Source organism: Monomorium pharaonis, chromosome 1, assembly GCF_013373865.1.
Source record: "Monomorium pharaonis isolate MP-MQ-018 chromosome 1, ASM1337386v2, whole genome shotgun sequence".
NCBI classification, from domain to species: Eukaryota; Metazoa; Arthropoda; class Insecta; order Hymenoptera; family Formicidae; genus Monomorium; species Monomorium pharaonis.
In genome coordinates this window covers 38,715,217-38,728,186 of record NC_050467.1, presented here as the reverse complement: position 1 = coordinate 38,728,186, position 12,970 = coordinate 38,715,217, and the positions used below count along the sequence as shown (strand labels likewise).

General features: G+C 42.6%; 1 protein-coding gene across 4 annotated transcripts in view; it reads left to right on the top strand.

Moving 5' to 3' along the window:
- LOC105837738 (A disintegrin and metalloproteinase with thrombospondin motifs 7) overlaps window positions 1-12,970 on the top strand; it is a 118,314-nt gene that overhangs the window by 104,711 nt on the left and 633 nt on the right. For 2 of the 4 annotated variants that reach the window (XM_036285840.1, XM_036285836.1), the window contains exons 4-18: window positions 5,984-6,272; window positions 7,319-7,638; window positions 7,770-8,044; window positions 8,254-8,400; window positions 8,523-8,673; window positions 8,765-8,854; window positions 8,992-9,307; window positions 9,469-9,596; window positions 9,717-9,964; window positions 10,158-10,275; window positions 10,468-10,730; window positions 11,015-11,529; window positions 11,812-11,985; window positions 12,373-12,378; window positions 12,458-12,538. In XM_036285840.1, coding sequence (XP_036141733.1) covers window positions 5,984-6,272; window positions 7,319-7,638; window positions 7,770-8,044; window positions 8,254-8,400; window positions 8,523-8,673; window positions 8,765-8,854; window positions 8,992-9,307; window positions 9,469-9,596; window positions 9,717-9,964; window positions 10,158-10,275; window positions 10,468-10,730; window positions 11,015-11,529; window positions 11,812-11,985; window positions 12,373-12,378; window positions 12,458-12,538 — 3,121 coding nt within the window. The remainder of the gene's footprint in view (window positions 1-5,983; window positions 6,273-7,318; window positions 7,639-7,769; window positions 8,045-8,253; window positions 8,401-8,522; window positions 8,674-8,764; window positions 8,855-8,991; window positions 9,308-9,468; window positions 9,597-9,716; window positions 9,965-10,157; window positions 10,276-10,467; window positions 10,731-11,014; window positions 11,530-11,811; window positions 11,986-12,372; window positions 12,379-12,457; window positions 12,539-12,970) is intronic. The other 2 variants (XM_036285847.1, XM_028191697.2) reach the window with 2 other exon arrangements.

Genomic DNA, 12,970 nt, shown 5'->3' with positions numbered 1-12,970 from the left:
TAAAATCAAAGGAAATATAGGCAACAAGTAAGATCAAAGGAAACGTAGGCAATATTCAGAGTTTCTAGAACTTGTTTTGCTTGTTGAGTCTAGACATTCTGTCACGCCCCGTCGCTAAAACACGTAACTTTGTTGATCTGGTGGCTGCAGTAAGTTGCGGAAACTTATTTCCAGCAACAAAAAGTTAACCACCGCGGATACGTAGCTAAAACAGGCAACTTACGTTTCTGTTTCCGGCGACAATGAGGAACATCGAGGGACAGACTGGAGAACTTTTACGGAAGCGGGCAACGGGGGAACAGAGAGATCTCCAGCTCTACGTTGCTTCAGTGCGGTGACATAGCTCGAAAGATCTCAAAAGAAGAATCACGCGCGTCTCGCTCCGCCCGAACATAATCCCATTGCTTCGTATCCCCGATTTAACCTTGCTCGTTTCTCCCCGCGGCATTATGGCGCTGTGACAGCGGAACACACCCATGATGGCTTACGCGTCTCTCGGATTCGATTGCACGGCGATAACTCGCCGGATACAAAGTCTGATGTCATTGGCGACCTCTCGCATGATTATCGTACAATACGCGGCGACGGCATTTACAATAATTTATTGGCGCGTTATTAAATTTTCCCACTGCGATAGCGGAGCCGGTAATCTCGGTACTAACAAGGCGCAGCATATTTTGAGCAAGCTCTCGCGTACGTTTACGTGGAATCATTCGAATTTCTGGAATCGATGCCCGGGTACCTATGAGGCAATGCACTTTCCCGAATTAATTGGTATTTACAAAACAAACTCGTATGCAGGGAACGCATTGCCTATCAAATAAATTAACGGAATGGTGCATAATTGAATTGGAATTTCTGTCATAATATTCGGGACGTGATCCAATCTGCATCAGACACGCAACGTTTAAAAGGAACTTTTGAATTCGGTGGCGTGGAAATATGTAATCAAATATTAACGAATTTTACATTCGCTAACAAAACTTTTTCGAATGATAGTATAAATGACAATTCCTGACGTTGTAATTGGAGTGTGGAATACAAAATGGACAAACCTAGTACACACACGCATACACACATATACACGTAACAAATTTTAATTTACAAATTAATAATAAAACAAAATTCTCGCTGCGTAGTATAAAAAGAGAATTTGCAAACAATCGAATTTTGTCATTTAACTGATCGCAATTGAAAGATACTTTTAATTGTGTAATTCACTTTAGCGGTTGGAAACAAGTCTGCAGTACGTACTTTACTTTTTTCATCGTACATTCGCTTTTAGTGATTATTTACTACAGAGAGTTGTTTTGTATTTTGTTTTACATCTACATTTATCAGATTAAATTGCAAGAGAGAAAGAAAAGAAGTAGAGGAAATATTTTGTACAAATTCCACCCAGGATTATGTATCGTAAAACGTTATGAACGATGCCAAGAGTTCTAGTTAATACCGAGCCGTTTGACACCGAGGTCAAGCATTTCCACGGATTCCGATAATTAATTTCCTTCGGCGATCACGCGATAATCAACGAGTCCCCCGTAACGGCGGTAGATCGGTATCGGCTTCGCCAACCAAGGCAAGCCTAATCGTCTTTTACGGTTGTCAGCGGCGAGCGCGGTTGGCATTCGCGTGCGCGCAACAATTGCCATCGGGGGAGCCAATACGCGCTTAGACGTCGGTGCAAATATGCGTCGTAAAAGCCTGGGCCGTAGGCCTCGTTGACCGCTAAACATGGGCGTCGACGTGTCTCGGTGCTACGACCGCCCATCGGTATTCCCCGTTGGTCGTTCAATAATAATTTATACATACAGCGGCGGCGTGCGTCCAGTTTGCAGAGTAAAGTCGCCTTAACAATCACCGGCGTGGCAACGTGAGGTGCGCGACGTGGCATCGCGCGGTCGATCGACACGGGAGATCGGCTTGCTTTTGCGATCGACATCGTGTTGCCTGGGCGCGATTTTATGCTAATCGAATTCGCCTTCGTTGCGTCTGCGGCTCTCTCTCGGGAAACGCGTGGCAACCGTTGCCACGTTGACGCGCGTGAACAGAGCTTTTCGCAGGACGGATTTTTTTTTTCTTCGTACGTGTGTGCGGCCACCATTTTGCACTCCTCCTACCCGCGACATTTGTGCAATCGTCACGATCGATTACGTGTCGGCGGTGCGGGTGTGTGTCGCACGATTAGCGAACTGGTAATTTATGTCGAATGGGTCGTGTTCGCAACGAGTTGCACGTCGATTAATAATTCAAGCGCTCGCGATTCAGACGCGAGAGGGGAAAGCGTACGCTTCATGGATCTATCGCGTTTGGCGTAATTATTTAACGACGCGTTAAAAATTGTTCGGTATCTCATATGTGCGAATCGAAATCTTACACTGGCGTGTTCGCGACAATTAAAGGTGGTACAACAGATACGGATTCGCCGTACACTGTCGCGCTAGAAATTCCCTCTTCGTCGAGGAGGACGCGGCTGTAACGTAAACCACCGTAAATTATCGGTCGATATGCGGAATTAATCGAATCCCACAATATACGACGGCATCGCATACATTCGCCGTTAGCCCATACAATACGCACCAATAAAAAGAGAAATACTCGAATAGCTTCCTGGTAACTGTCGTGCAAGTATACAGATATATTTACTTGCCGATTAGCCACGCTCAGCCGGGGTAGCAAATTCTCAGCTAGTAACGGCGTAACAGTTTGTAGAATCGATTCTCTCGACAGTATTCTCTCATATGTATGTATTCTAGAGTCCTCAGTAACGATCTGCGAAAGTATATGACTGACACATTTTAATCGCGCGTCTAAGATAAAAATATTTTAATATTGTTGCGCGCGGACAATATTATTATTTTATTATTTAAATATAATAAGTCGTGAATATAATTAAGCCGTGTGAATAAGAAACAAGAGGAAGTGTCATTCCTCGAAGCAAATTTTGACGGTTAATATTTTCATATCAATTATTAAGTGTATTTTTCGATTCCGTAAACTGCCTGCCGATATAGTTGTCAAATTTAAAACGTAGCAATCGTAAACTGAAACTAGAAATTAGATCTCAAATTAATTAGATTGTCAAATTTAAAATTAATGCTAATTGATATAAAAATATTAATTAGTTAAATATATCAAGATTCGCTTTGACTAAAAAATGGCACTTCTTATTTCTTTTATTATTTACATTTAAAGATTTCAATGTGATTTTATTTGTATTTTTTTATCGTACAACGAATTACATTTTCGATAATTTGAATTTTTCCGAAGACTAGCAAAGACTTTGATTTACATGAAACATTCTGAATACAAAATCCGATAGCGAAATGGAAGTCTTCGTCGCATTTATTAAATTAAATCCGATTGGCGGATATCGGAGATTTCCTCGACTAAAGGATGAAATATCGCGCGAGTGCAAGTAACATATGCACCATAACTCCCAATTATTTCATTTCGGCTGAGAGCGCACGGATCGATCTACGGATGTCATATTTGTCTTTTTCGAGCGTACTCTGTATAATCGGTGAATAAATCCTTCCGAAAGAATCAACGGAAATCATGATTATTAACCCCTTATAAATCTTGAAAAAAAAAAAGAGATAGACTTCCCTTCAAATATATTCGGAATAGTGAACAATGACGGCTATGTTAGCCGAATAAAAATAGGATATTTAACGACTATTCGTTTTCCAAACTTCTTTTGGGGCCATAAAGTTAACGAAGTCAACGACGAAATGTCCTGCCCATCGTCATCAAAACGAATCGCGGTAACAAATCACTCCTTATATGGCCAATCAAAATTTGTGGGCATATAAGAGAGAAAGAGAAAAAAAAAGAGAAAAGGAGCCAGAGAAAGAGAGGTACACATAATAAAACAAAACGATACAATAAAGGGGAAAGAGGAAAAAGAGATGGTAGAGGCGAGAATGCCGCGAGGCCCCATGCCGAGCCAAGTCACGGCCGGATCTCTTTCGCTTTGAGATCCTTCGACGACGAGACCCCGTGTCTTCTTCGTCTTCTTTTTCTTCTTCTCTTCTTCCTCCTTCTCCTCCTCGCCTTTGTGAGTCTGGCGCCGTGATTTTTCACGGTCTGCGTCGAGGGCTAATCGAAATAGTGAGCGCCACCTCAGCCCGACTATATTTAGCCCTTTTAACCGCCTTTCTCTCTCTCTCTCTCTCTCTAATTCTCTCTTTCTCGTTTCTCTCGTCTCTGTCGCTTCACATGTTGATCGTTTTATTTCGCCGGAGCACGAGAATACCTGCCTCGTGACATCAACGATGATAATATGGCATTTCGGCGATACAGTGTAAAACAGTCTAGATTATTAAGTTTCAACATGTATGCTAGTTGATACGAGCGTAAATAGAATTTTTAAGCATATCGTTTATGAAATTTTATCGTTTATTCATGATACTTGCCCCAAATTTTGACTTTATTAATAAAATATTCTTGTATCGACATGGATATTGGTTATCGAAACAATAACATGGCTATACATAATCACGCTTTTTTCATATTATCAGATTATAAAGAATTATGAATATTCCCATATCGTGTTTTTATTTATAGAAAACAATATTAAATTCTGTATTAATATTATTAATAGTAATGCAGTAAAATAAGCTAAATTACATAAAATAGTTAATATTAAGGTGAAAAATTCTGATTACTAAACATTCCCTAACAATTGGCTGTGAAAAAGTTATTTTAATACAATGTTCAATTAAGCGTTAAGACAACTCATATGTATTTAGATTCTGTACGTATTTACATGCCCTCTTCTTTGGTCCTCGTAAAAGCTTTACATTGTTTCACTCCGAGAGCTAATCGGGATATGCAAACGTCATCCCGGCCCGGCTTCTAAGCCTTCACCTTCTCTACCTTCGAGACCGTCCTGTTGCCTTCTTTTTATGGCATGGACCTTCGGAATACTTGTTCCATGACGCCTGACGCGCCGTCGGAGGTCCGAACTCTAACACCTTCGTAACAAGAAATAGAATAATGCGAATCGATGTTGATCATGCTGTAGATTAGCACGCCGTAGCTGTGCTCCGGCATTAATCACCTGTGGTCACTGACAGGTCTCGCCGTTTCCTGTCAAATAGCGATTGATGGTTGAAATAATGAGCGGCAAGTTCCAATAAGCTTTGCACTAACGTTCCCTCTGCTCTCGCGATGCCGAGCGATATCGAGCGGTGTCCTTTTACACGTTGAAGCGCTTACACTTCATGGGAACTAAGCATAATACTCGGCAGCGTACGCTGATATAAACCAACTCGGTAGAAACTCAATTTCCAAGTACTTAAGGCGAACATACTTATACAATATTAATACCCAGATAGGAGAGAGAGAGAGAGAGAGATATCTCGATCGTACTGAATGTGCGCCACCATCAATTCAGTCGTGCTTTGCTTTCATAAGTTCGTTATAATCTCATATATCGCATTAATATTTCCGCATATCGTCGCCGTCGGCAAATGCTCGTTGCGAAGAGATACGCCCTCGCAAGTACCATTTCTTGCGCCCGCCGTTCTTCCCACGTTGAAGATCGCGATTCGTTTCGCTCTAGCATAAAACGTGACTTCCACGCTTAATTAGACGTGGCGCGATATGTTGACATTTCGGATGACGTAAATGTTCAAAAATACATGATACGTATATCTTATATAATCAATTTTCTAAGTAAAAGACCACAGTGCTGCCATTTGTAGGCTGCTTTCCAAGTTTGTACATGAAGTCTTGATTAAGTGCACCTCTTTATTAATTCGCGAAACGTAAAATAACACGCGAAGCCTAAAAATAGCGAGACAACATTCTCTCGCCCTTACTTTTACTCGCCGCAAAGGGTTAAGGTAACAGGGGGCCTTCCAAGCTGACGTACGCGCCACTTTCAAGCTAAACAGCCCATTCGTATCGTATTTGGCATCGCCGGGAGACGTCATCCGTGTGTTTGGGTAACACGAGACCCGGTTTTGCGTTTCAGGCAGGTATGCTGCACGGCGATCACGGCGAGTTCTGGCTGGAACCAGTCGCCGTGTCCCTGGAAGAAAAACGCGGCACGTCGCCGGCCGAAGAGGCGACGAGCGGCGACTTAGGCGCCGGTACCCGCACGTCGTCGGTCTACGGGGACCCGACAACCGCCGGCCGGCCTCATCTCGTCTTCCGGCGCTCGGCCGAGCGGCAGCAACAGCAGCTCGAGATCGGCGCCGGCGGCCGTACCAAGCGACGGCGCAAAAAGAAGAAGAAGCAGGAGAGAAATTGCGGCACCCGCGGTGAGAACGGACTCCGACACCTTTTTCTTGTTCCTCTTTCAAGCCCTACAACCGTGCGCGAGCGCGCGCGTTCACCGCCGCCAGGTTCCACACCTCTCTCTCATGCGCTCTCGCCCTCTCTTGTAATATGTATCGCATGTATTTATGTGTCTGCCGCGCATAATGTAATTGGACGCGCCGTGGTACGGTACGTGGGTGTGTCATCGACGCCTTGTCTGTCCTTTATTTTTCGCCGACGATAATATCCGCGCGGGGAGGGCGGCAAGGTGGGCGAGAGAAAGGGTGTGCGAAGCGTTTAAGTCTCCCGCGCGAGAATATTGAACCTCATTAGAAATTCGATTCTAACAAATGTTTCTGACATATCTTTCGGTTGGAATAATAGCTTCGCAACTCGACACGTGAGGTATTCCCTTCGCGAAACATTTACGCGAAAGCGCTTCGACGAGATCGATCTTCGCGCGATGATTCGAACGATAATACGGATCGAGTCGGTCTACCAAATCTAACTCGACCGCCGTACAAATCTCGAAATTACCGCTTCGTGTAGTCTTTGGCACAACTTCAGCTTTACGTTCTAGCTACCCTCTCCAACGGTCCTACATTTCGATGGATTAAACACATGCATGAGCGCCGTCGATGTATAGAGAAGTAAAATCGCACGGTTGATACGTATCTCTCCCTGTAGGGCGAAGCGCGCTATCCACAAGGGAATAATCCAATTCGCTGCAAACCCGTAATTAACTACAATGAATATCCATTTCGGCAAGCCGGCCGAGATATCGGGCGGACCAAATAAAATCTTAATTGCAGACTTACGATCCGCCAATCTACGTAAATCAACGCGCGGTGTTAAAGCGTTCCATGATATGGTAGCTACTTTCTCGCTCGATCAATTGACAAGGATCACGAGTATTCGCAATATTTTCAAGCAACGTTTAAGATTATTATTAGGATCACGAATTAAATGAACGGTAAAAGCACAGCCACAGTAAGAAACGGAGATTAGCTACTACATTGATCATGACAGCACGTGAAATATCCGACAGAACCGCGTCGATTGACAGAGACGCGGCTCGAATGGCAAACTCAACCAGGCCTCGTCCAAGTTCAGGGCCGCGGGCGAAGGAAACATCATCAACCGAAACGGTGGCATCGTTCCAAAAGATCGATCAGCACGCCGCGTCATGTCGAGGTGCTTGTCGTCGCTGACACGACGATGATGGCTTTTCACCAGGACGGCGACGTGGAGACCTATCTCCTGACCATTATGAACATGGTGTCCGCGCTCTACCTCGATCCGACCATCGGCAATTTCATCAACATCGTGGTGGTCAGAATTATTCTCGTCGAAGAAGAAGATGCAGAGGTATTTACATAACGTTCAAAGTCGTTTTCAGATCAATTACGCGATAAACGTGCGATGGCATGTGCGTGCCGTGCATCTCGACAGATAGATAGATGAAATGAATTACTCGGGATAAACCGTTTCTGCCCCAGCAAGGACTGGACATCACGGTGAACGCGGATAAGACCCTATACAATTTCTGCAAATGGCAACAGAAGCTAAATCCGAGCGACGACTCGCACCCGAATCACCACGACGTGGCGATTCTGGTGACGAGAGAGGACATTTGTTCGCGTGCGAATACGCCTTGCAGTACACTAGGAGTGGCGCACGTCGCTGGCATGTGTCAACCGGATCGCAGCTGCAGCGTCAACGAGGACAATGGGATCACATTGGCTCATACAATAACGCACGAATTGGGGCATAAGTAAGCAAAATCGATAACAAAAAAAGGGAAGATTCAGTCTCCCAAAAATATAAAAGATTTGTTCAAAAGTTTAGGCGACTTTTTAAATTCATCGTTTGGTCAATTAAAAACTTATATTTTTTCACGTGCAAAATTAAGACGGATCTAAAGTTTGAAAAGATATATCCATACACATCAATTTTCAACGTTCTATCGCTTATTTTGTTTAGCTTTGGAATGTATCATGACACGGAAAAAATCGGCTGCAGTAAACGCGAGGGCGACACCCTGCACGTGATGACGCCAACCTTTGAGGTAGACGCTGTTGGAGTCGCATGGTCTAGATGCTCCAGAAGAGACATCACGAACTTTTTAGAGTAAATAAAAGACGTTTCATAAACTCAACTATTTTAGGCTTTTTTGTAACATTTTGATTTCTATGTAATAAAACACGCAAGTAAAAGGTACAAGTATATATATATGAAACGTCGAATTCCAGCCAAGGAAAAGGCGATTGTTTGGAAGACGAACCAGCAGGTAACGATTACGCGTATCCGGATTTGCCACCCGGTGCAATGTATAATGCTGAGCACCAATGCAGGCTGCAGTTTGGCGTAAGAGAAGCATCCGTATGCTCCCCTTTGCAGGAGGTAAGCAAAGACCATAAAGATAGTAAATGGCCAGTCTGAATCCAACCAGGATCAACCCGATTTGAATAACCGTGGCGCTTACGATTTACAGATTTGCTCAAAGCTGTGGTGCATCGTGGACGGCTCCTGCACTACTATGCTGCATCCGGCAGCTCCAGGAACACATTGTGGAAAACATATGGTACAACGGAACTCTTTTTTAAAAATAGTGTTAATTCTTTTTGTATAAAATACCTTCCACAATAAATGGATTGATTTATTTGAAAGTCTGAACGAAGATATTAATCTCTATTGGTTTACATTTCGCTTTTTGCGTAGTGGTGTCAAAATCAGGAATGCGTGCCCATCGTCGATCGACCGCGGCAAATTGACGGCGGTTGGGGTGAATGGGGATCATGGAGCGAGTGCTCGAGAACTTGCGGCGCCGGGGTCTCGATTGTCGAGAGGAAGTGCGACCATCCGGAGCCCGCACACGGCGGGAAATTCTGCATAGGCGAGAGACGCCGCTACAAGATCTGCAACACGCAACCCTGTCCGGAAGGCACGCCGAGCTTCCGCGCCGTGCAGTGCAGCAATTACGACGACAAAGAGTACAAGGAAAAGAATTACACTTGGCTGCCATATTTCGACCAAAGTAAGTGAACCTCAAAAGCGCTGCGTGACGCACGAAACTCCTCTCCGCGTACGTAATTTCCGTAACTCTATTTGGCTTTTCGAAATTGCATGTAATATTAACGATTTCGCGGTTTAAACACTAATTACGACGCGAGATTTGATTTGCATCGTCCCATTTAGCGGAACCTTGCGAGCTTTATTGCACCGATACAGATGAAAGCGTAATCGTACCTTGGGGAGAGGCTGCTCTCGATGGTACTCCATGCAACGTCGGCACCAGGGACATGTGCATCGCTGGCATATGCAGGGTTAGTGTTCACCTCCAAAAGAATTTATCACCTGCAACATAATATTTTAGAGGCTTGAAATATAATTGGGATTTTTTTATGCGAAAAAAGCTCTAAGAATTAAATAACTCAAATTTTTAGAAAGTCGGTTGCGATTGGATGGTTGATTCGGACGCTACGGAAGATCGCTGCGGTATTTGTCACGGTGATGGTACTCAATGCGAGACTACTAGCGGTGTTTACGACAAAAACGAAGGTCCCGGGTACAAGGAAGTCGTTATCATTCCGTCCGGTTCTCGAAACATTAAAATCGAGGAGGTCGGCAATAGCAAGAATTACATCGGCATCGGCGTGCCAAATTCCGACAAATATTTCCTGAATGGAAAACGGTGCGTATATCTCAGACGGCAAAATTGTAAATCGTGAGACACAATGTATTGTGTTCAAGTCGTATATTTTATGGAGATGGATAATAAAAAAATTTAGTTTTTATTGTCGCGCAATTTGAAGTATTTTGATGAAAGAAATTTTCATGAAATACAAATGTGATCGAACTCTTAAATTGAGATTCTGCTCAGACAGGCAGATCACTTTAGCGGGCGAGTACGAAGTCGCCGGGACGCCAGCTCTGTACGAACGTGATCGAGACAGAGAGAAAATTAGAATCCCAGGGCCTATTAAGGAAGACATCGCGGTCTATGTGAGTATATTCTCGCGGTATAAATTGCATAGAAAATGCAATATTTAATAGTCAGAGTCAAAACAATTTTATGTTTATTTTACCAAAATTTTCGTAATTGCACCTGTACGTTAGACAATCTAATAAATTACAACTAGTTTTATCTTTTTTTTTTAATCACTACATTAATGATATTTATCTTCATGATTTCAGTTAATTTACAGAGGTCAATATCGCAATTTCGGACTACGTTATGAATACACCGTGCCAAAAAAAGAGCCTGATCGGGCCCCAGAGTATTCGTGGGTATCCTCCGATTGGACTCTCTGCACAGTCACCTGCGGCGGCGGCATTCAAACTTCGCACGCGGTCTGTCACGAGAGAAAAAGTGGCATCGTCGAGGATCACTTCTGCGACGGTATAGAAAAGCCGGAACCAAAGTCGCGCGAATGCAATTCGAATCCATGCCCCGCGAGGTAAGCCAACTTTGAATCCGATAAAGCGATTGTAACAACAAACTTCGAGAAATACCATTGCCTCGTAAACGAAAATAAATTCGAAACGGTCAGATAAAACTTCATTCCATTTTCGATTACTATCTTTTATGCATTCTTCTTGCTCTACGACTACGAAACTATTGATTTTACAGTCACGTTACAAATTATTAGAGACTGCGAAGAGATATGAAATAATGAAGAAATATCAAAGACACCTTATTTGCAAAGTGTTTGCACTCTTCTAACTCTTGTAAATGTCTCAGATGGTGGGTAGGTCCGTGGCAAATGTGTCCCGTTACGTGCGGCGAGGGCGCGCTACGCAAGAGATCGGTGATGTGTGTAATCTCTGGCGCGAGTACCGATCGATCGGACTTGGCTCTGCCCGATCGCGACTGTGACAAGCACACGCGGCCCGAAGAAATGGAACCGTGCTCCGAACTACCACCGTGCGGGCCCACAACGGAAGTACCGTTGATCGTATACGCCGACAACAAGGACATGTCGTTTTACAACATCAGCCTGAATGAGCAGGACGGTATTACGATAGTCGACGGCCTAACCACCGAGGAGCCGGAGATCCTCGAGTTCGACAACGTCGTCGACGAGAACCCGGACAATTCCATGTACAACACCAAGTCAAAGTGGACAGTATCGAAGTGGAGTCATTGTTCGAATGGCAAGAGGAATAGAAAGGTCACCTGCTCCGTCCCGGGCGATTGTAATCCGAATAACAAACCGCCCAGCGTTGAGGATTGTTACAGTGGAAAATGGATTACCGGTAAACTACCAATCAATATTTTATATAATTTATTACAGTACAATATCTCTATTTTCTGCAATTAGAAATTTTCTTTTCGCTTCAATTAAAATTATTAAAAAATTGAGCATGTTATAATGTATAATAGTGTTTTGTAAAATGTTAGTTAAAAAATATTAAAAATGGCATTATAGAAGAAGACAAAAAAATATAACCATTTGTAAATGCTAGAGACTAACTTCTCTTAAAGTCGTTACATATTTATAAAAATCCGTATATAAAAGTTATTAATTGTAATTGCAGGAAGTTGGGGAAGTTGCAACGCGACTTGCCCCGTGAAGTCTGGAGTTAAACATAGAGAAGTACAGTGTCGTGATCGCGCGACGGACTTGCTATCAAACGATTGCAATCTCGACAGAAGACCATTTGATGTAAAGCGTTGTTATTACCGACGGCAATGCGCCAACGAGAAAAATGGTAATTTCACCCACAGAATTAAAATGTACTCTCGAAAGCATTCCGCGCGTTCTTCTATGAAATGTCGTTTTACGTAGGCAAAACTGTTTTTAAATAACTATAGAATATATAGAAGAGTATACATATATAAAGAAACGTTTCAAAGATGTCGACAAAAGGTATTATAAAAACAAGGATAACCTGTTTCTCTTAAAAAAAAAAAAAAAAAAACATTTTCAACATTATTTGCAGGCGTCTTAGCGGAAGACGTCGCTATTGTTCTGCAATGTTAATAATTCAGTTCCTGCTACACAATATTTAAAATTTACATATAATTGTAAAAGTTAAGCTCTTTTCTTCCTTTCTCTTTATACATGTCGCACCATCATAATTGATGTTGAATGGAAGTTCAAGGTAATCTAACAGAGTTATAACGGAGAGAATTAGAACGCGTAGCCGCATGTAATGCTAAGTTATGCTAGTTACGTTACAGATGGTTTGGCTTGTCCAAACTTGCGGAATATGCCCTTGTCCAAAGGCGTCGAGAAACTAGAATTTATACGAGGAAACCGCGGTTCGTAACGACTTGCTTTATGAGATCATACGCAACGTCGCTCGATTTGCATGCACATATGATGCACCTAACACGCTCGCGCGTACATAAATACTTATTATAAAGTACCTTAACCCGTAAGAACAAGTATCATTATCATATACAATGTGGTCTAAATAAGCCCCAAAGATTTGCATATCAAATTCCGATAAACTGAGATTTTTTCACTTATAATATTAAATTTTTATAGCATTATTTCTTTATAAATGCCAAAAAATTTTTTTCAAATTTTTTTTATTTATTTAATGATGTTCATAACGTACATCTACATAAATAAGTTTGGAAAAGTTTCTTTTTGTATTTTCTACATTATAAAAAAAATTGTAAATAAAAACGAATTAATCAAGATTTGATATGCAAACTTTTTAAACTCATAAGAATACATTTGCGCAA